Source organism: Oncorhynchus mykiss, chromosome 3 (genome assembly GCF_057628025.1).
Source record: "Oncorhynchus mykiss isolate SJ-2025 chromosome 3, ASM5762802v1, whole genome shotgun sequence".
NCBI classification, from domain to species: Eukaryota; Metazoa; Chordata; class Actinopteri; order Salmoniformes; family Salmonidae; genus Oncorhynchus; species Oncorhynchus mykiss.
Window position 1 is genome coordinate 73,586,864 of NC_143024.1, and position 21,263 is coordinate 73,608,126.

At 39.4% G+C, this 21,263-nt stretch overlaps 2 protein-coding genes across 17 annotated transcripts in view; one reads left to right on the top strand and one right to left on the bottom strand.

Annotated features, from left to right (window-relative positions):
* Window positions 1-12,604: 12,604 nt before the first annotated feature.
* Window positions 12,605-17,277, bottom strand: LOC110520322 (dual specificity protein phosphatase 19-like). Its single transcript, XM_021597555.3, has 4 exons — window positions 16,744-17,277; window positions 16,368-16,414; window positions 16,124-16,276; window positions 12,605-14,802 (listed from the first exon to the last, which is right to left on the bottom strand). Exons 1-4 carry the CDS (start codon window positions 16,964-16,966, stop codon window positions 14,584-14,586), a joined length of 642 nt encoding a protein of 213 aa, XP_021453230.2. The 5' UTR covers window positions 16,967-17,277; the 3' UTR covers window positions 12,605-14,583.
* Window positions 17,278-17,536: 259 nt separating this feature from the next.
* Window positions 17,537-21,263, top strand: part of LOC110520324 (nck-associated protein 1) — a 58,991-nt gene continuing 55,264 nt past the window's right edge. For 6 of the 16 annotated variants that reach the window (XM_090230088.1, XM_036974828.2, XM_036974829.2 and 3 more), the window contains exon 1: window positions 17,623-17,873. In XM_090230088.1, the coding sequence (XP_090086214.1) occupies window positions 17,754-17,873 (120 nt within the window). In that variant the 5' untranslated portion in view covers window positions 17,623-17,753. Of the gene's footprint in view, window positions 17,874-21,263 lie in introns of all 16 variants that reach the window. The other 10 variants (XM_090230090.1, XM_021597564.3, XM_021597565.3 and 7 more) reach the window with 6 other exon arrangements.

Genomic DNA, 21,263 nt, shown 5'->3' on the forward strand with positions numbered 1-21,263 from the left:
GTGATCATGGGCCTCTTGGCTGCATCTCTGATCAGTCTTCTCCTTGTATGAGCTGAAAGTTTAGAGGGACGGCCAGGTCTTGGTAGATTTGCAGTGGTCTGATACTCCTTCCATTTCAATATTATCGCTTGCACAGTGCTCCTTGGGATGTTTAAAGCTTGGGAAATCTTTTTGTATCCAAATCCGGCTTTAAACTTCTTCACAACAGTATTTCGGACCTGCCTGGTGTGTTCCTTGTTCTTCATGATGCTCTCTGCGCTTTTAACGGACCTCTGAGACTATCACAGTGCAGGTGCATTTATACGGAGACTTGATTACACACAGGTGGATTGTATTTATCATCATTAGTCATTTAGGTCAACATTGGATCATTCAGAGATCCTCACTGAACCTCTGGAGAGAGTTTGCTGCACTGAAAGTAAAGGGGCTGAATAATTTTGCACGCCCAATTTTTCAGTTTTTGATTTGTTAAAAAAGTTTGAAATATCCAATAAATGTCGTTCCACTTCATGATTGTGTCCCACTTGTTGTTGATTCTTCACAAAAAAATACAGTTTTATATCTTTATGTTTGAAGCCTGAAATGTGGCAAAAGGTCGCAAAGTTCAAGGGGGCCGAATACTTTCGCAAGGCACTGTAAGCTTTAAACCTGCAACATTTTCTTTCCGCCAACAAGAGGGGTGTGAACAGTGCTTATGCCCATACAAAACAGAGCACAGGGTTGCGGGATGTTTGGGAACCCCTGTACTAGTGGTGCATGTCTAAGTTTAAAATGTGGAATCAATAGTAAACTTTTTGATTAAAGCACCACATTTGTCACAGAGGTAGATGTATAGTGCCATCAGAAAGTATTCAAACCCCTTCCCTTGACTTTTTCCACATTTTGTTGTGTTACAGCCTGAATTTAAAATGGATTAAAGAGATTTTGTGTCACTGGCCTACACACAACGCCCATAATGTCAAAGTGAATCTCATTTTTAGAAATTTGTACAAATTCATTTAAATATAAAAAGCTGAAATGTCTTGAGTCAATAAGTATTCAACACCTGTTTGCAATGAGGTACTAAAGTAAAACTGCAAAATATGTGGCAAAGAAATTAGCTTTATATCCTGAATACAAAGCATTATGTTTGGGGCAAATCCAACACAACATATCACTGAGTACCACGCTTCATATTTTCAAGCATGGTGGTGGCTATATCGTGTTATGGTTTTGCTTGTCATCGGCAAGGACTAGGGAGTTATTTTTTATAAAAAGAAACGTAATATAGCTAAGCACAGGCAAAATCCTAGAGGAAAACCTGGTTCAGTTTGCTTTCCAACAGACACCTTTCAGGAGGACAATAACCTAAAACACAAGGAGTTGCTTACCAAGACGACATTGAATTTCTCAGCCTCTGAGTATAACAGAAACACAACACTTTGAATGAACAACAGACAAATGTTCATAAGTGGTTATGGATGAAATTTATCAAAATATCTATTCAGTTTTGACTTAAATCGGCTTGAAAATCTATGGCAAGGCTTAAAAATTGCTGTCTAGCCATTTTCAGCAACAAACTTGATAGAGCTTGAAGAATGTGCAAATATTGTACAATCCAGGTGTGCAAAGCTCTTAGAAACTTATCCAGAAAGACTTACAGCTGTAATCAGTGCCAAACGTGATTCTAACGCGATTCTAACATTCACACTCAGGAGTGTGAATACTTATAAAAACATGTTTAACTTTGTCATTATGGGGTATTTGTTGTAGATGGGTGGGAAAAATCATATTGAATCCATTTTGAATTCAGGCTGTAACACAACAAAATGTGGAATAAGTCAAGGGGTATGATTACTTTCTAAAGGCACTGTACGTACCCTGAAAATATACACTGTAGATATTGACCCACAACGGTATAACAAAAAAATTACTCAAAAATGTAAGTACATATTTGGCATCCAGGTAATGTCTCTACACCAAGTTTAGTCTCCTCTTTCAGATGTAATTGGAACTGAGTTGACAGCCTATAGTTCCAAAGTTATAGCTAAAAGTCTGATGGCACCGGCAGGCATTTCGCCTATTTCAGACATATCAGGAGTACCGTTATGTCAGATTGGCTCAATCACCAATTTCTCAGCCTCTGAGTATAACAGAAACACTTTGAATGAACAACAGACAAATGTTCATAACAAGTGGTTATGGATGAAATTTATCAAAATATCTATTCAAACATGAAAAACACGTCTATTTTGAAACATGAAACGTTACTATAAAGGTGTGTGTGTGTTTTTAAGATATGCTTATGTTGGGGAATTTAAACCATTTTATTGTGTTACAAAGGGTTCATTTAAAAAATGTGTTGCTGTTTGACAGAAAGTGTATTTTTGCCATTTTCATTTCCAAAAAGGATTTCTGTGGCTCATCACTGGCCTGTCTGCTAACAGGGAATGCTCTCATAAGGTGTGGCCTGTGGCTTGACATTGAAAGGCAGTTCATCTCTCTCGGTGTCTAACACTGGTCTTGGTCTCAGATACACTCTTAGAAAATAGGGTTCCAAACTGGTTCTTTGGCTGCCCCCATAGGAGAACCCTTTTTGGTTTCCGGAATAATCCTTTTGGGTTACATTTAGACCTCTGTGGAAAGGGGAACACAAAGGAGTTCTACCTGGAACCAAAAAGGGTTATTCAAAGGGTTCTCCTACTGGGACAGACGAGGAACCCTTTTAGCTTCTAGATACCGTATTTCTTTTCTACGAGTGTATACAGGTGACATATATCATGCTCAGGCTTCTACATTATGAGGTAATGCTGTGGCCTGTGGGCAGAAGTTGTTACAAGGCAGGACTGGTCATTACTGTGACAAGTCAAAGACTTAATGAGGCACTATTAAATATACACTGAGTATACAAAACTTTAAGAACACGTTCCTAATATTGAGTTGCACCCCCTCAAAACAGACTCAATTCGTCGGGGCATGGACTCTACATGGTGTCGAAAGTGTTCCACAGTGATGCTGGCCCATGTTGACGCCAATGCTTCCCACAGTTGTGTCAAGTTGGCTGGATGTCCTTTGGGTGGTGGACCAATCTTGATACACACAGGATAATGTTGAGCGTGAAAAACCCAGCAGCGTTCTAGTTCTTGGCATACTCAAACCGGTGTGCCTGGCACCAACTACCATACCATGTTCAAAGGTACTTCAATATTTTGTCTTGCCCATTCAACACGCTGAATGGCACATACAATCCATGTCTCAGTTGTCTCAAGGCTTAAAAATCATTCTCTAACCTGTCTCCTCCCCTTCATCTACACTGATTGAAGTGGATTTAACAAGTAACATCAATAAGGGATCTTAAATTTCACCTGGATTCACCTAGTCAGTCTTTGTCATGAAAAGACCAGGTGTTCCTAATGTTTGATACACTGTGTAGCTTACTAGTCTATTAGCTAAATCCCTATAGCAACTCAAGTGCATTCAGAAAGTATTCAGACCCCTTGACTTTTTCCACATTTTGTTACGTTACAGCCTTATTATAAAACCTATTAAATAAAATCATCATTAATCTACACACAATACCCCATAATGACAAAGTGAACTGGTAAACAAAATGTTTGCAAATTGATACCTTATTTACGTAAGTATTCAGACCCTTTGCTATGAGACTCAAAATTAAGCTCAGGTGCATTCTGTTTCCATTGATCATCCTTGAAATGTTTCTACAACTTGATTGAAGCCCACCTGTGGTAAATTAATTTGATTGGACATGATTTGGAAAGGCACGCACCTGTCTATATAAGGTCCTACAGTTGACAGTGCATGTCAGTGCAAAAAACAAGCCGTGAGGTCGAAGGAATTGTCCTCAGATCTCTGATACAAAATAGTGTTGAGGCACAGATCTGGGGAAGGGTAACAAAAGTATACAGCATTGAAGGTCCCCAAGAACACAGTGGCCTCCATCATTCTTAAATGGAAGACTCTCCTAAAGCTGGATGCCCGACCAATCTGGGCAATCAGCGGAGAAGTGCCCGACAGTACCCGACAGTCACTCCGACAGAGCTCCAGAGTTCCTTTGTGGAGATGGGAGAATATTCCAGAGGGACAACCATCTCTGCAGCACTCCACCAATCAGGACTTTATGGTAGGGTGGCCAGACGGAAGCCACTCCTCAGTAAAAGGCACGACAGCCCACTTGGAGTTTGCCAAAAGGCACCTAAAGGACTCTCAGATCATGAGAAACAAGATTCTCTGGTCTGATGCAACCAAGACAGAACTCTTTGGACTGAATGCCAAGCGTCATGTTTGGAGGAAACCTGGCACCATCCCTACGGTGAAGCATGGTGGTGGCAGCATGAAAGATAAACAGAGAAATGTACAGAGAGATCCTTGATGAAAACCTGCACCAGAGCTCTCAGGACCTAAGACTGAGGCAAATGTTGACCTTCCAACAGGACAACGACCCTAAGCACACAGCCAAGACAACACAGGAGTGGCTTAGGGATGTCTCTGAATGTCCTTGAGTGGCCCAGGCCGAGTCCGGACTTGAACCCAATCGAACATCTCTGGAGAGACCTGAAAATAGCTGTGCAGCGATGCTCCCCATCCAACCTGACAGAGCTTGAGAGCATCTGCAGAGAAGAATGGGGGGTAGAAACTTCCCAAATACAGATGTGCCACGCTTGTAGCGTCATACCCAAGAAGACTGGAGGCTGTAATCGTTGCCAAAAGTGCTTCAACAACATACTGAGTAAAAGGTCTGAAAACGTATGTAAATGTGATATTTCATTTTTTTTTTATATACATTTCCAAACATTCCTAAGAACCTGCTTTTGCTTTGTTATTATATGGTATTGTGTGTAGATTGATGAGGAAAAAATATATATAATCCATTTTTGAATTAGGCTGTAACTTTTCGAATGCACTGTATTTCTTCATATTCAATGAAGGAAACATATGCCTCTCAATATGCAAAAAGCTGTATCACTAATTTTTAACATATCTCTTCTCAAATCTCTCATGTCTCAGCTCCATTCACACAGAGCAGGCAAATGCACAGTTCACTGGCACAACAAAGGTGTTATAAAAAGCATAATAATAGAGACAAAGATTTTATTTAGAGCAAATTGACATCTAAAAATAACAGTTTTGTGGATTGTAGAGATGATGGGAGGTTTCCTCTATTGAGGAGCTACCCCTGGAAAAACACAGTGCAGATTGACCCTGGTTTGTACTCATGTTAATCTAACAGCTCTTCACTGTGATTGGGCTGAATTCATTCCTCTTAATTACGCATCATTTGGCTATCTTTAATTGCTTTCCTAGCAGCTGTCCAATAAGCTTTGGCAGCAGACAACACAGTGGAGAGCAGCAGACCTGGGTTCAAATAGTATTTTAACATTTTCATTTACTTTGAGCGTTTGCTATAGCCTGCCTTGTATGCCAGGTAAGCAGGGGGTTACAGTTTTGGGACTGTTCTATTGATCCAGGCAAGCTCAATCAAGCACGGATAAAGTATTTTAAATGATTTCAAATAGTATTTGAACCCATGTCTGGAGAGCAAATTAGAGCTTGAGCCTGCAGTGCATTCAATCCACTGCCCAAAGAGGAGAGATGTGTATGTGTGCTCAATCTGCTGCCCAGAGAGTAGAGAAGAGGACACATAATCAATTCCACTGTCTTTGTTCTGCCTACTCAACCCTGTGAGTCCAGTGGGCTTGAAATAAAACAGTAAGATTCAGTCATTATGATGGATTTCTAAAGGGTAATGAAGACAAAAACAACAACAATATGCTATTAATGTGTTACAGAGTTACCATGACAGAGAAATTGTCTGAATACTGACCCTGTAAACTAACCCATACTGTATATAACATATATAACATTACTGCCAAAATAATGGAAACACTACAGTAAATGAGAGTTCTGGTGGCTGTTTTCTTGGCATGGTTTAGGTCCACTCAACCCCTTAGAGGGCAAGGTAAACGCCAGTAAATACTCAGCCGTTATTTCTATCCTGAAGGGAGTGGATGACAATGCCCCACCCCCCATCCACAGGTTTACGAGTGGTTGATGAGCTTAAAAACAATATAAGCCATATGCCATGGCCGTCTCAGTCACCAGATCTCAACCCAATTGGACACTTATGGGAGATTCTGGAGCGTTGCCTAAGACGGCGTTTTCCATCACCATCAACAAAACACCAAATGATGGAATTTCCAGGCACTTGTAGAATCTATGGCAAGGTGCATGGAATTGGTTCTGGTGGCTCATGGTTGCCCTATTGAAAAAAAGTTATGTTAGTGTTTACATTATTTTGCCACTTAACTGTATATTATAGGATATTCCTGATTTACAATATCTTCAAGTGTGTTTTGATTGTTTTATGTAGGTGATGTAAATGAGTCCTGTCATATGTCCAAAACCAGCTCTTATCTGACCAACTTGCTTTGAAAAATGAATATTTGTAACTTTAACAATTCCTGATGATATAATATATTATCTCGAAAGAAAAAAGTATTTTAGTGACCTCAGCTGTGTGGGCTATGACATTGTGCAATAATGGGATTTAATTTGACTGGTGTTTTTGAACAGGTGAGGCCAGGGCCGTGCACAGACATTTGAGGGGGCAAGTGCTAAAAATGAAAAAAGGGCACCCACCGGCGGAGAAGTGAGGTACAGGTGGGTGGCTAACTTGACAATGTCATAACGACTAGCGGGCAGTGGGTTCAGAACAAAACGACAAACCGTATCCAATAAATATAATTATACCACCACCCAAAAGGGCACTTGGTGAGTGGGAGGGAAAAGGGGCAGGTGCTCGGGCACAGGTAGACCCTTATCGGTGCACGTGCCTGGGTGAGGCCATACAAATTTGAAAAATTGCTTCAATAAGATGTTGTGCAAGCTGCATGATGTTGTCAAAGTCTCAGAGGCCACTATGCAGCTTGACAACTCCACTTTGGGTGTGTGGCAGGGTGCAACAAGGTCCTGTGGGTCTGGGTCCCAATGGAAGGACTGTGTTTATGTGCTGCACTCACCATGGGCATTGTTTAGTAGGCCTAAATGTTGAGATAACTGACATGAAGTGGTCAACATGTTGGCCTAAACCTTTGGAAATACAGTCTGGGCTGACTGGAAGTAACTGGGATTTTTAGCATACAGTTTTGAAGATTGTCCATGCAGTTTCAAACACTGGTAATGACACACTCAAAGTTCCAAAATGGTTCTTTGTAAGGTAAAGGGTTCTACCTAGAATCTTTAACATCCTAAGAACAGTTTTTGGAAGAAATGGTTATTTGATTATTCTTTGGAAGGCAAGAATTATTTTTTTTTTAAGGCAAGAAGGGTTATTTGGAAGGCAAGAAAGGTTCTACATAGAATCATATATCCAAACATGCTCTATTGTAGGGTGATTTTATACATCACTTTGCAAGCCCGCATAATGTGACTTGCAGGCCTGATGTGATCTGTAAACCAGGAGTTTCCTAACACCACTGTGTTAGGGTATAACTAGGCCCACAAAGAAAGGCCTTGCAATATATGTCATAAAGAATGTAATTTTAATAAGGCTGGCAGAACTGTTCATAGAGGTTTCTAGGAAGAACCCACCAAAGAAAAAACGTCATATAGTGTTCTAGGTAGAACCATATTCAGGGGGTTCTATGAAGAACCCACTATAGAGGGTTCTAGGTTCTCCCTAGCACCAAAAAGGGATCCCCTATGGAACAAAGAACCATATATGGTTCTACTTAGCACCTTGTTTCTAAGAGTGTAGGCTATATCTATAGGGAGATAATGAGGTCTACGTGAAATCGTGTTTAGGCTACTACAAACCCTCTGAGACTCATATTGCTTTTATTAAAAATAAAGGTGATACCCTACACTGTAAAAAGTTACTGCCTAACTCATTAAAGAAATTGAGTAGTGCCTACTTAAACATCTCTAATGGTCAGTAGAACTCAAATCATAAGTGGTACTAACTCATATGTCAATATGATTTCTTTCACTTAATGTTTTTCAGTACTGTTAACCAATGTTAAGTTATTCAGTAAATGTAACTTTAATTATTCGTGTTCTGCTAATGTTAAGTTATTGTGTTTTTACAAGTTATGATTATTTAATATTTTAAAATCAATCTAACATTTTATTAAATAAGTTGTTCATACTTGATTCTATTATGTTTGACTTTTTTTCTTAAAATAATAAAGTAGTAGTCAGTCACATTGATAGCTGAGTAACAATTACTTGATGCATCTGTGTTGTGCTGATTATAGAATTAAACTTTTTTTTGCAAGTGATGAATACTTAATAGTGCTACATGGCTCTGTTTTTAGAGGATTGAGGGTAAATCTATTTTTTTAACTTTATGATACTTTTATACAATGTTGTATGCATGTTTGAAGAAAGATGGGTATATTTCTAAAATAGCATTAAGCAGTTTGTTGTGCTATGAGGTGTAATTGCACATGATGAACAGATATCAAAACCGCCAGGCAAATTGATGTTCAATAATTAGACGAGCCATTCTCACCATCAACAAGGTCATGTGTACGCCTCTTAATGGCAGAGGATAATGCAGCATTCTGTAACATACTGTAGCCATGGGAAGTAAGGTTGCTTTCTTTCACAAAAGTAATTGTCCTGTATTAGTGTATATATCTATATCCGTCTGCTACACCAGCGTGCGCAAAAATATCTGTCATTCTCAGCACCCACAAAACAGTTCAATATTTACAACTTAAAAATGTAATCATATGGGTCACTTTATTACACTGATCAAAAATATAAACGCAACATGTAAAGGGTTGGTCCCATGTTTCATGAGCTGGAATAAAAGATTGCAGAAAAGTTTCATACGCACAAAAAACGTATTTCTCTCAGATTTTGTGCACAAATTTGTTTACATCCCTGTTAGTGAGCATTTCTCATTTGCCAAGATAATCCATCCACCTGACAGGTGTGGCATATCAAGAAGCTGATTAAACAGCATGATCATTACACAAGTGCATCTTGTGCTGGGGACAATGAAAGGAAACTCTAACATGTGCAGTTTTGTCACACAACACAGTGCCACAGATGTCTCAAGTTTTGAGGGAACGTGCAATTGACATGCTGACTGCAGGAATGTCCACCAGAGCTGTTGCCAGATAATTTAATGTTAATTTCTCTACCATAAACCTCCACCAATGTCGTTTTAGAGAATTTGGCAGTACGTCCAACTGGCCTCACAAACACACACTACATGTAACCACGCCAGCCCAGGACCTCCACATCCGACTTCTTCTCCTGCGGGATAGTTTGAGACCAGCAACCCGGACAGCTGATGAAACGGTGATCATGCACAACCGAAGAATTTCTGCACAAACTGTCAGAAACCGTCTCAGGGAAGCTCATCTGCGTGCTCATCGTCCTCACCAGGTTCTTGACCTGACTGCAGTCCGGCATTGGAAACGACTTCAGTGGGCAAATGCTCACCTTCGATGGCCACTGGCACGCTGGAGAAGAGTGCTCTTCATGGATGAATCCCAGTTTCAACAGTAAGGGGCAGATGGCAGACAGCATGTATGGCGTTGTGTGGTAGAGTGGTTTGCTGATGTCAACGCTGTGAACAGAGCGTCCCGTGGTGGTGGGCTTATGGTAATATGAATGCAATATGAATGCACAGAGATACCGTGATGAGATCTTGAGGCCCATTGTCGTGCCATTCATCCACCACCTCATGTTTTAGCATGATAATGCACGGCCCCATGTTGCAAGGATCTGTACACAATTCCTAGAAGCTGAAAACGTCCCAGTTCTTCCATGGCCTGCATACACACCAGACATGTCACCCATTGGGATGCTCTACATTGACGTGTATGATAGTGTTCCAGTTCCCTCCAATACCCAGCAACTTCACTTTTTTAAGGTATCTGTGATCAACAGAAGCATATCTGTATTCACAGTCATGTGGAATCCATAAAATAGGGCCTAATTTATTTATTTCAATTGATGGATTTCCTTAAATGAACTGTAACTCAGTAAAATTATTGAAATGATTGCATGTTGCATTTATATTCTTGTTCAGTGTACTTTAACTATTGAACACTGGAATACTTTGAGTTTGTCACGCCCTGACCTTAGAGATCCTTATTTATTCTCTATGTTAGGGTGTGACTCGGGTGGGAAAATCTATGTTTTCTATTTCTTTGTTGTTTTGCCGAGTGTGGTTCCCAATCAGAGGCAGCTGTCTATCGTTGTCTCTGATTGGGGATCAGATATAGGTTGTGATTTTCTGTTTAGTGTCTGACGGAACTGTTTGCTTTCGTTTCTGAATTTGTTATTTTTGTTTGAGTGTTTCTTGAAAATAAATATCATGAAAACTTTCCACGCTGCGCTTTGGTCGACTCTTCCTTCCACCGACGACGAGCGTTACAGAGTTGGGTTACTACAATTGTTCTAGGCAACGGGTTTCCCCCAAAAAAAATGTTAGCAGAACTAATTACTTTCTACAGTTTATAAAAAACAATTAAAAGTTGTAGTCTGTCAGAGACAATGTGAGTGTACAAAACATTATGAACACCTGCTCTTTCCATGACATAGACTGACCAGGTGAATCCAGGTGAAAGCTATGATCGCATATTGATATCCCTTATTGATCACTAAATGCACTTTAATTCATATAGATGAAGGGGAGGATGCAGGTCAAATAAGTAGTTTTAAGCCTTGAGACAATTAAGACATGGATTGTGCATGTGTGCCATTCAGAGGGTGAATGGGCAAGACAATATATTTAAGTGCCTTTGAACAGGGTATGGTAGTAGGTGCCAGGCACACAAGTTTGTGTCAAGAACTGCAACGCTGATGGGGTTTTCACACTTAACAGTTTCCCCTGTGTATCAAGAATGGTCCACCACCCAAAGGACATCCAGCCATTGGAGTCAACATGGGCCAGCATCCCTGTGGAACGCTTTCCGACTCCATATTAGGAAAGTTTTTGTTTTGTACACTTAGTGTAGGTTAAGTTGAAACATTGAATGAACTGAATGACATAAATACCTGCATAAATATTTTAAATCGTAAGCCCTTTATTGAAGTGCACAATATATGTAGTGTTTAGCCTACAATATATAGAAACTTGACTCTTTTTTAATTCTCTATTCAGCGCACTGACATTCACTCTTGACTACAGGGTACAGTTAATGATGCGTTGATGAGGGCAACGAAAGTTTCAGCACTTGCCTTCTTCGCTGATGACAGACACCTTCTGCACCTCTCGAGCGACCTTTTGAACCGCATTTTTAATGACGGCGCTCGGTCCAGCTTCGGTCAGGTGGTCCTCGTTCTCTGCTGTCCAAACCGGTTCTTCTCGCTCGGTGACTATGACGGAGACAACTGCCGTTTTCCGTCGCGTGAGGGTCGAAGAGAGAGTGCCCATGTAGAATACGGAATTCCCCGCCGAAACTTGTCAACGTGTGAGAGGTACAGCCTTCCCGCGAGCGAAACCTCACAGCGATAGAAAGCCCATGGCCACACCTGTTGGATGCAATATTCGCCTGTAGATTTTTTTCTCACAAAATATGGAGCATGCCATACAGCCTAGTTGTAGCCTATTAGTAGTTTCGTGGTGTCACTTCCCAGCTATTGATGTTCAGTAGTCTAAACACAGTTGTCTTTTCTACCACAGCATCCTCTCGATTAGGCTGCAATATTAGAACCGCTCTTATTAGGCTGCAATATTAGAACCGCTCTGTTGGGATTGAACCTGACAAGCATAAATGCAAACGGCATTTTCCATTATTGTGGCCTATTCAAACATGTGAGTGGATAGTCAGATTAATATAATAGTTCGTTGAAAACGTTTACATGCTTTGCGAGAAGAACGACTCCCTAATGATCCTGTTTACATGGACACATCTGACATCAGTACCTGATGGGACTTTTGATAAATGCAGGAAATCGCCAATCAAAATAAACGTTCTAACACAGTGACCATGTCATTTTTGCGAATCATATTTGATTCTGAATTCGGACATATAAAGTCTGGACATGAAAACTATTTCTAAAATGCATACTTTTATTTTTTGTGAACTCACTTCACTCGCGCATAAGAGGGAGGTTTGCGCTGCTGGTGCTGGCACATGCGCAGATCAAATACACCGATTGTACTTGGATTACTATGTCATAACAATTCGAAAGATTGTTCAGAAAACCAGGTGTTTTAATCGGCGTATGTTTACTTAGATTTTGGCTTTGTGCCGATTTGATAAGCAGAGTAAGGTGTTTACGTGACTATTTACATACTCTGCTTACTGCAATATCAGGTTAATATCGAATTATTAGTGTGCATGTTAACATACTTAATGTGTAGGCTAATAATAATGTTCTAATCATCAAATTACACTGCTTTGACGATGTGTGATATTAAGCCCATTAATCGAGTGCATCTGTCCAAAGAGTTTAGTCCTGTCTAAGTAGCTTATAGCCTACTAAATGTTATATTAAATGATTATAACATGTTTATAAGTGGTTATTATGCATGAGGACATAATACTGCCATTGTAAGCAGATGTAATTAATGTCACGATAATCAGCCAACAAGGATAGAATAGGATAGAATAACGTTATAAACTCAATTGAATGGAGATTTTCTCTTCAGTAGCAATATTTTATTCAAACATATTCTGAATTTACACACACACATTGATCCAAAGGGTGAATTTCTGCATTAATCAACAGGTTATTGACAACGCAATTCACACTAGTTCCCGAAACATATATTATGTTGTAAATGTTAGCAGTAGCCTAGCCTACATTGAGTATGGAAGAATAAGTAACTAGAATAATTATATGTTTACATTCTAGAACAAGAGTTCATAACATTTTATCAAACATGTTCATATAAAATAATTTAACATTAATAAACATCATATTTCAAACACCCACAATCATAGTAATTTTTTTGCAATAAAAAACAACATTTAAAACTTATAATAATAACATAAAAACATAAAAACTGTTACAACAACAACAAAAAATCTAGCCTCCACTATATTATTCTCTTAGTTTATTCAACGTCGCATAGATCAGGGGTTTTCAAATTTGGGGGAAATATTTTCGAGGATTTTATGTGAAAAAAACATTTTTTATGAATATCGCTGCTACAACAGAATACCATCGTGGATACTATTGTTAAATCTCTGCGTCCAGTATGGAGGACGTTAGAGGTAATTTCACGAGCCAATGCTAACTACCGTTAGCACAATAACTGGAAGTCTACAGGAACCGTTAGCATGCTAGCTAGTATGCTACCATCTGACTCTGGGGAAGTAGATAAATGGCTTCATAGCCATAATCTCGAATTATCCCTTTAATATGATGCTAATTACCAGGGTTTTTTCTGTATAGAAAATTCTTAGGCCGCCGTTTCAGGATGGAAAAACAGTTTTAGTGTCAACTTAAACTACCTAAACCAGATAGAAAGCATGCAGAAAAGATATTGAACTATGTATAGTTTTAAGTAGTAGCATCTTTGAGAACTAACAATCAAATAAAAGCTAGACAGTCAGGGAGAAATGAAAATTCCAGGGCACATGCACATTGATTTAATAATATTTGAGCAAAAGCACACAGCAGTAGCCACGGAAAAATGCATAGAATTGCTGGAAATTAGCTTCAAATCTGCTAAATGTTCTCTCAACTCAATAGAAAAATATGTAGAGTTATATGAAAGTTATATGAAAATATGAAAATTTGCTTCACAACAGCAAGTTGAGTCGAGTTTACACTTGCAATGAACTGCGGCTAGGTTAAAATAATTAAACAGTCCAAACCAAATCTATTAATTTAAAAATGATTACTTATACTTGCAATTATCATTCACCTAATGATAAGACAATACATTATTTTACTTTTTGCTAACAAATGATTGGGGTCCCGGGGTTGTCGGTTTGCATGGGTGGGGGACCCTGGGCAAGGAAAGTTTCTGAAATCCCTTGCCATAGATAACATCCCAACATGCAATAAATAATATGTTAAGACAAAGTAAGGATGTCCATAATATTTCTTAAACCAAGATATAAGTTAACAAAATTAAAACTATATTAAATAATACAGTTTAGTCAGTTTTCTCTAACTTTCACCTCACACATTTTGGGACAAAAAAGGAAAGACTCAAAATGAACTTAAGAATTGTTGTACAGACATGGTTCATCAAGTTGAGAATTGTATATTTATACCTTTCTTACATTCCATTGTGGCCTCATTACCACACTCAGTGGTTTATAGAAATTGATAACAGAGATGTTTAACTATTGAATAACACTGGACCCACAGTGTATATTGACAGGGCATTGTAGGGCTTTTGAAAAAATGGCGTCAAATGAACACCTCAACATGATGTTGGGGTACCTTGGGTATTAGGGGACATAGTAAGATTCAAATGACATCTTATTCCCTATATGTTGCACTACTTTTGACCAGGGCCCCAGCGCATTATACTATATTATCCTATATGTATAGGAAAATAGGGCACAATTTTGGACACATCAGAATGGCCTCCTTGTGAGAAACAGTGGCTGATGATGAAATGCATTACTCTGGCCCTGGAGGTGTTGCTGTTGTTGCTCATGCATAGCCCACACCATTGGCTTCTATGCCCCCTTTCGGTTTGAAACCTTTCAACTGTTCAAGAAACCCTGGGTTTGGGCACGTGGCTGGCCGAGCCGATTTCACCAAGGTAAACGCATCATTGAAAGGCTTTCCTTCTGTGGACATCAGGTACCCAATGACGACCGAGGCTGACCTCGAGACTCCAGAATTGCAGTGAACCAACACAACTCCTTTCTGAGGGGGAAGACGAGAGAAACAAGCCTTATGTTATTAGAATGTGCATAAACACACTTCAGCTCAGCTTGAACAAAAAAGTAATCAGGTGGTCAACTGAGGGACTTAATTTTAAAAAATGTGTTCCTTACCCCAGGAAACCTGTTGAAGTGTCCTGGGGTAAGGAATGTTTTGGGGGAATATGATGCCTTATGTCAGTTTAGTGCTATCCAGTCCAAAGGCATGAGACCTGATGTGCTCGGCTGCTTTAAATTTGAATCCAATGTCTTCAATTCACACAGGTCAATCTAATAAAATACTTTCATGCTAATCACACATAATGGGAAAATTACAAGCTATAAGGTGATAGAGTTATTCTCCCACTTAGCTAAAGGCAACATGGAGGCTTTGATTAGGCAGTTGGAGTTACCCCTGCATGGTATCCCAGATTACATAGGGAAGTAAAAAGAGCCACTGACCTCCATTCAACAGAGAGTGGAAACTTATTTCCAATAGGACCAGTCATTGTAATCATAAACCTTTGGTGAATTTGCAACATGTGACAGTGTCGGGTTGTTGCGTGATAGGCACAGCGATTTGGTAAAAGGTTGTATAGCAAACAAAGGGCCACTAGTGATAAGATCTTTCTACAACATGCTAAATTATGCATGGTGAAAACTCAGCCCTGTATTATTTACTACAGTGTGGATACAGAGGTAGGGAGGATGCCTAGATACCTACTGGTAGGGAGGGAGGCCTTGCATTGGCTCACTGCTGTCCAGTATCAGATATATGCCAGGTCATCAACTTGAACACTCAAAGAAATGACTATTAAAGTAAAGTAATTGTACCTACAGTATGTACTGTATAGAGCAAAGTGATTATCAAATCAAATTGTATTTGTCACATGCGCCGAATACAACAGGTAGACCTTACCGTGAAATGCTTACTTACAAGCCCTTAACCAACAATGCAGTTCACTAAATGGAGTTAAGAAAATATTTACTAAATAAACGAAAGTGAAAAATAACAATAACGAGGCTATATACAGGGGTGCCGGCACCGAATCAATGTGCGGGGGTACAGGTTAGGCAAGGTAATTTGTACATATAGGTAGGGGTAAAGTGACTGCATAGTTTCTCCTTGATATAAAACATCTTTCATGATGTGTCATCTTTCATGATGAGTAGGAATGTTGAAACTGTCAGGTAAGATGAATGCAGTGAAAGATACGGTATTAAAGCATAAATTGAAAAAGAAAACAGCGAAAAGGAAACTGGATATTGCAGCCCCCAATTACACTACATTAGCCTACAATGTTGTGAAAACACATACAACTTACCTCTGCATTTGCTTGGTCTATGAATTTTGAGCACTCTTGGAAATAGGATGTTATGTCAGTATCAGGAACATCCAGAATGCTCAGTGTTTTATAAATGAACAGGTCTGGAAATGCGTTTTCAACACCGTAGGCTACATTCAAAATGTGGGACACCTGAAATGGAAGAAGAACATCTATGAAACACCAAAACAAGACAGAAAATAGTGTTAAATATAAAGCTTATCTCTATTAAATAAAACAATACCTTATATTTTCTCAAAGTGCCAAAGTCATGTGCAGCATCTTGTGAGCCTACAACAAGAAAAAACAACCATCAAATTGTAAGCCTGTAAGAAATTGTTTTAAATTGAAATATTATTAACTGAGCATAGATATTTTTAGGATATTTACTTCATTAATGATAAAGATGTTGTTTTTTTTCAAAAACATGAGTTTAAACTGTCTATAGGGGGAAAATTTAAATGTGTTTACATGCAATAATCCAGTAGACTCCGTCTCAGAGACAACAAACTGAAAACGTAAGGCCTCATATCATACTGACAGCTACAGTATGTGTGTCTGTGTAGGCACCTGTCAATTATCCCCTGTCAATAACACATATCTCATCGACATCCACTCACCTAATAGTAAATAAGGTTTAATAACTCCAACTTGTACGTCCCAGCTGTTGTCCTGTACATAGCCGCATGCTATCTCAGGCTGACTTTTATCCTCTACAACATGTATAGTCGACCCTTTCCATGTCTCAATTATCCTCCTGCCGCTCAACGTCGTCACGCGGGTGCATTGCTTTCTCAAATTGGTCTTGGAAAATGTCTTGATTTCCTGGGCAAGAGACTGCATCTCCTTTGTCTTCTCAAAACAAAGCAAAGGAGAAAAAAAGAATCCAGTGTTAGATTGGTCTGCCGCTCTACCACTCTAGGCTACTCCATAGGATGTAATGTTCACAGTGCGAAGCTCCTGCTTCAAATGGACTCCTGCATGTTGATGGGCAGGTTTTGTCAACTCCAACTTGAAAATTGAGAACTCAGATTAGTCACTCAGCCTTTATGGGGGACCAGAGTCTTTTTCTAGGCGTCACAGATGTCACTATCACATGATGCCATCATGAAGCGTGTGTGTGTGTGTGTATGTGTGTGTGAGTCCCATAGGCTATTCAGTTTGGTGCAGTGGTATAGTATTTCAAAGTCTATTTTACATGATTTCATCATAATGTTCAAACATAGCTGAGGATTTAGGACATTAATATAAAATGTTCACATTGAGACATCCAGCCACACTTTGTTGTTGCCTTTGTAATGTAGGCCTTCAATGTAGGATCAAATACTTGAGAACTATTTTGTCGTGGGTGTAACCGCCTACATATAGGCCCATATTCCTTCCCTATAATAAAATGCGGGTCACGTGACGTGCATTTGGATTGCAGGAAACAGCCTGTCAGCCTCGTTTTCGTAAAATAGGACAACACCTAGTAAAAACCGCGACGGGAGAGAGGAGTGGGGATTGGCGAAACCGCTCCACCCACATAATGGGCGAATTGTAACATTGTAGCACTGGAGTGTCACTATTTTCACAACAAACAAAACGCAGCAGCAATTCTACAACAAATATTTTACAAGAATCAGTAGCTATGTCGGCAACACTGTCGCGCGGCTCGCTCCAACCTGGCCAGCAAAAACTGGCCGAGAAATTTACCATTTTGAACGACAGGGGCATCGGAATGCTCACTCGCATCTATAATATCAAGAAGGTAAGGTACCAGTGTAATTCTTCGGTTCATAATAAATTGTACTGCATTCAAGAGATTGAAAGATCAAACCCCCCCAAACTCATATGTGGTGTATGGCAGAAACCTTTATTTTGAAACCCAATTCATGACAGCTACGGCTGCAGAATGCCAGTCAAGGAAGGCCCTCTTGAAAATGTGTTGCAGATAAGCTAACGTAATTTGGCTAGCCAAGCCCACTCATCAATAGGACAAATAAATCACTGTTTTCTGAGATTGGTCTATTTCAATCTTCGTGTAAAAAGAATAATAACTCATAGGCTACTTACTGAAAGCTATGGTTCACTGGCTTGAAATAAAATAGTATCTCACTGAAATAGCCTATAAATAATAACATGCCTAGCTTTGCAGTAATTGTTGCTTGATGGCTAGCTAGCTACATAGTTTCTCCCGCATACTTGCATAAAGCACCACAATATGAGTTAAATACATTGACAAAGGAATGCTTTTCTAGGTTCTTTAGCCAATGCTAAGATTGAAGTCAGAGATCAATATAATGGGAACACATTTATAATCAGTCAGATTAGCAGTTACCATCTGACAGACACATATTGGCACATCATGACTGAAGCATACTACTTACTAACCAATGGCACGGCAGTATCTACAGTTGGTATACATGTATGTTATATGGTTGTTATGTAGTTGTTATAAATGCCTGATGCACCGGAGCACATACTGTATCCTGGTCCTGGTTTGAAAAACATTCAGTAAACACATTTTCCTGAGATGGAAGGGAGAAGTATTTTAAAGAAGCCACAGTTTTAGAGATACTTATGATTTGTTTGTTACACTTACTCATAGTGATAGTGGGGATGTTGTGATATACCGATTCCACACTAGGGCCACTTTCCTGGACACAAATTAAGACTTGTGCTTTTTAGTCCAATACTCTTAATCTGTGTCTGGGAAATTGGCCCATGGTGTTTAATTTGCTCATTGTAAAACCCTACAGAGAAAACCACTCTTAGTAGCATTATTACTAGTGTATTAGTATTCACTATTAATTTATAATTTAAAAAAGTCATCAACGTTTATTGGTTGCGTACACAGTTTAGCAGATGTTATAGTGGGTGGAGCAAAATGCTTGTATTACTAGCTCCAAATGATGCAGTATAATGTCAAACAAGTACACAAATAATTAAAGAGTAAACAAGTTACAATAAGCAATCAAGAACGTCAGGATGAATCCAATTAACAACTCAAATAGCACTGTAACAGTAATAAAAATGCAATCTATATGTATGTACACCGGGATAATGATATGTACATCAGTAGATATCAATGATAAGTACATCAGTAGATATATTAGTGAGCAATGTCAAGAATCCAGTATATAAATAAATATGCAGTGTGTATAAACAGTGTAACTAAATACAAAGTACAGTTGTATGAATATTAGAATGCATTATGTCGGGAATACAGTATTTAAATACTCAGTGTGAAACAGGAAGTGTCCAGTGGTTCAATGTCTCTGACATGGGACAGCAGCGTTTTGTGTGTGTGTGTGTGTGTGTGTGTGTGTGTGTGTGTGTGTGTGTGACCTGATAGACGGCTAGTGATGTCTGTTCAACAGTCTGATATCCTGGTAATAGAAGCTGTTTCTTAGTCTCTCGGTCTTGGCTCTGATGCACCTGTACTGATTCCATCTGCTAGACGGTAGCCAGGTAAACAGTCCGTGGCTTGGGTGACTGATATATTACTTATTCATAGTGGGGACTGGCGAGGTGTGTCATGAATGGCAGATTCCATACTAGACGTTAGGTTTGGGCGACATACCATTTATAATGTATACCGAGGTATTTCGAAACACCAAAGGTATGATTTTCAATACCATTAAAACTGTAGCAGCTCCGGGGCTGTGTGCTACGCCACTGCTTATAAATATAAGTATAACTATATGAAATCTATATCCAGCTCAGGGCTCCTGCTATGTATTTGGTTTGCTAACTTGCTAGCTAAGTGGCTAGATGTAATGATCAAGCTTCTTGGTTACAGCAGAAACATTCAATCCCATCCTGGATCAAGATCCCTGCTAAAATTGATTTGTGTGTCCCTTGTGTGCACATTCAGTAATACCTTATACCTCAGTATGGTACAGAGACGGTATGACAGTATGAACATCTGGGTACCAACCAACCCTACTAGACGTTTCACAGAGACGTGTAACAGAGACGAGCATTCTTAGAGTGTAGCTGTCCATTTTAATGACTTTGATACAGTGACAGTCAGTTCTTTAATGATGAGAGAGAGTACTGTGTTTGTGTCCCAAATGGCACCCTATTCCTTACATAGTACACTACTTTTGACCAGGGTAGTATACTATATAGGGAATAGGGTGCCATTTGGGACGACGACTGGGTATTAGAGATTCTTTGCTGACTTGGCAGCAGATAGAAGATAGCTGGAGGCTGTCCAGTGTGTAGTTGAATGGAGGCTAGTGGAGAATCATGCCTCTCTACCTTGACTGTCTGTCTGCTAGTACCCTCCAGCCAACCAACCCTTGTGCTGAGGGTCTACCTGGCCTAGTAGGCCTATCCCTTTATAGGCACCTCACAATCATCTTCTGTGTCTCACTCCCTCAACTCTCAATTCAAGTTAGATGTGATAGAAACATTATGCAGATACAGAATTCAGATGAAAAAAACGTACCCCAGGACACAAGATGACTATCACGATGGCCGCAAGATACAGGATTGTCACAACACGCGAGAGCTTAGTTGTGTGACAATTTGTCACTCTCTGTTGCAGTCAATTTGTGTGTAATATTGAGCCTATGACTCATATATTTCCATTCATATACCTCAGTTTTTATGTTCAGCACGACACAATAGGCTACATGCCAAAGGTTTTATACCCATGGTACATTTCTTTTTTTATCAAAAAACATATTGTACTTATTGAAACTGTGGCGGCAGGTTGATGCTTGTGCATTGAACTAACAGATCTGTTGCTTAGCAACTGGTAGGCATTGATACTAGCTGACAGAAGAATTTAGGAAGATTCTCAGATGTCTTTTTCTGTTTCATCTGTGATTGTAGGCTACTGTGATTGTAGGCTGGTGCAAAGGCCTACCTCAGTAAATCAAACAACTGTACACTTCTGCAGTAGGCCTACGGCACACGTTTACTGCCCATTACTACTGCACAAGCCTTCTAAGCATTACACTGTGAGTCCACACATGTTGTTTACGAAGCATGTGGCAAATACAATTTAATTTGATGTAATACTACTACCACAGGTGTATCCCTTTACTGTAGTCTACTGCACAAGTCTACTAGGCCTACCTCAGTAAATCAACCTGCTTAGACAAGCTGCTTTATCAGACAGAATTAAACAGACAATTGGTCCAAA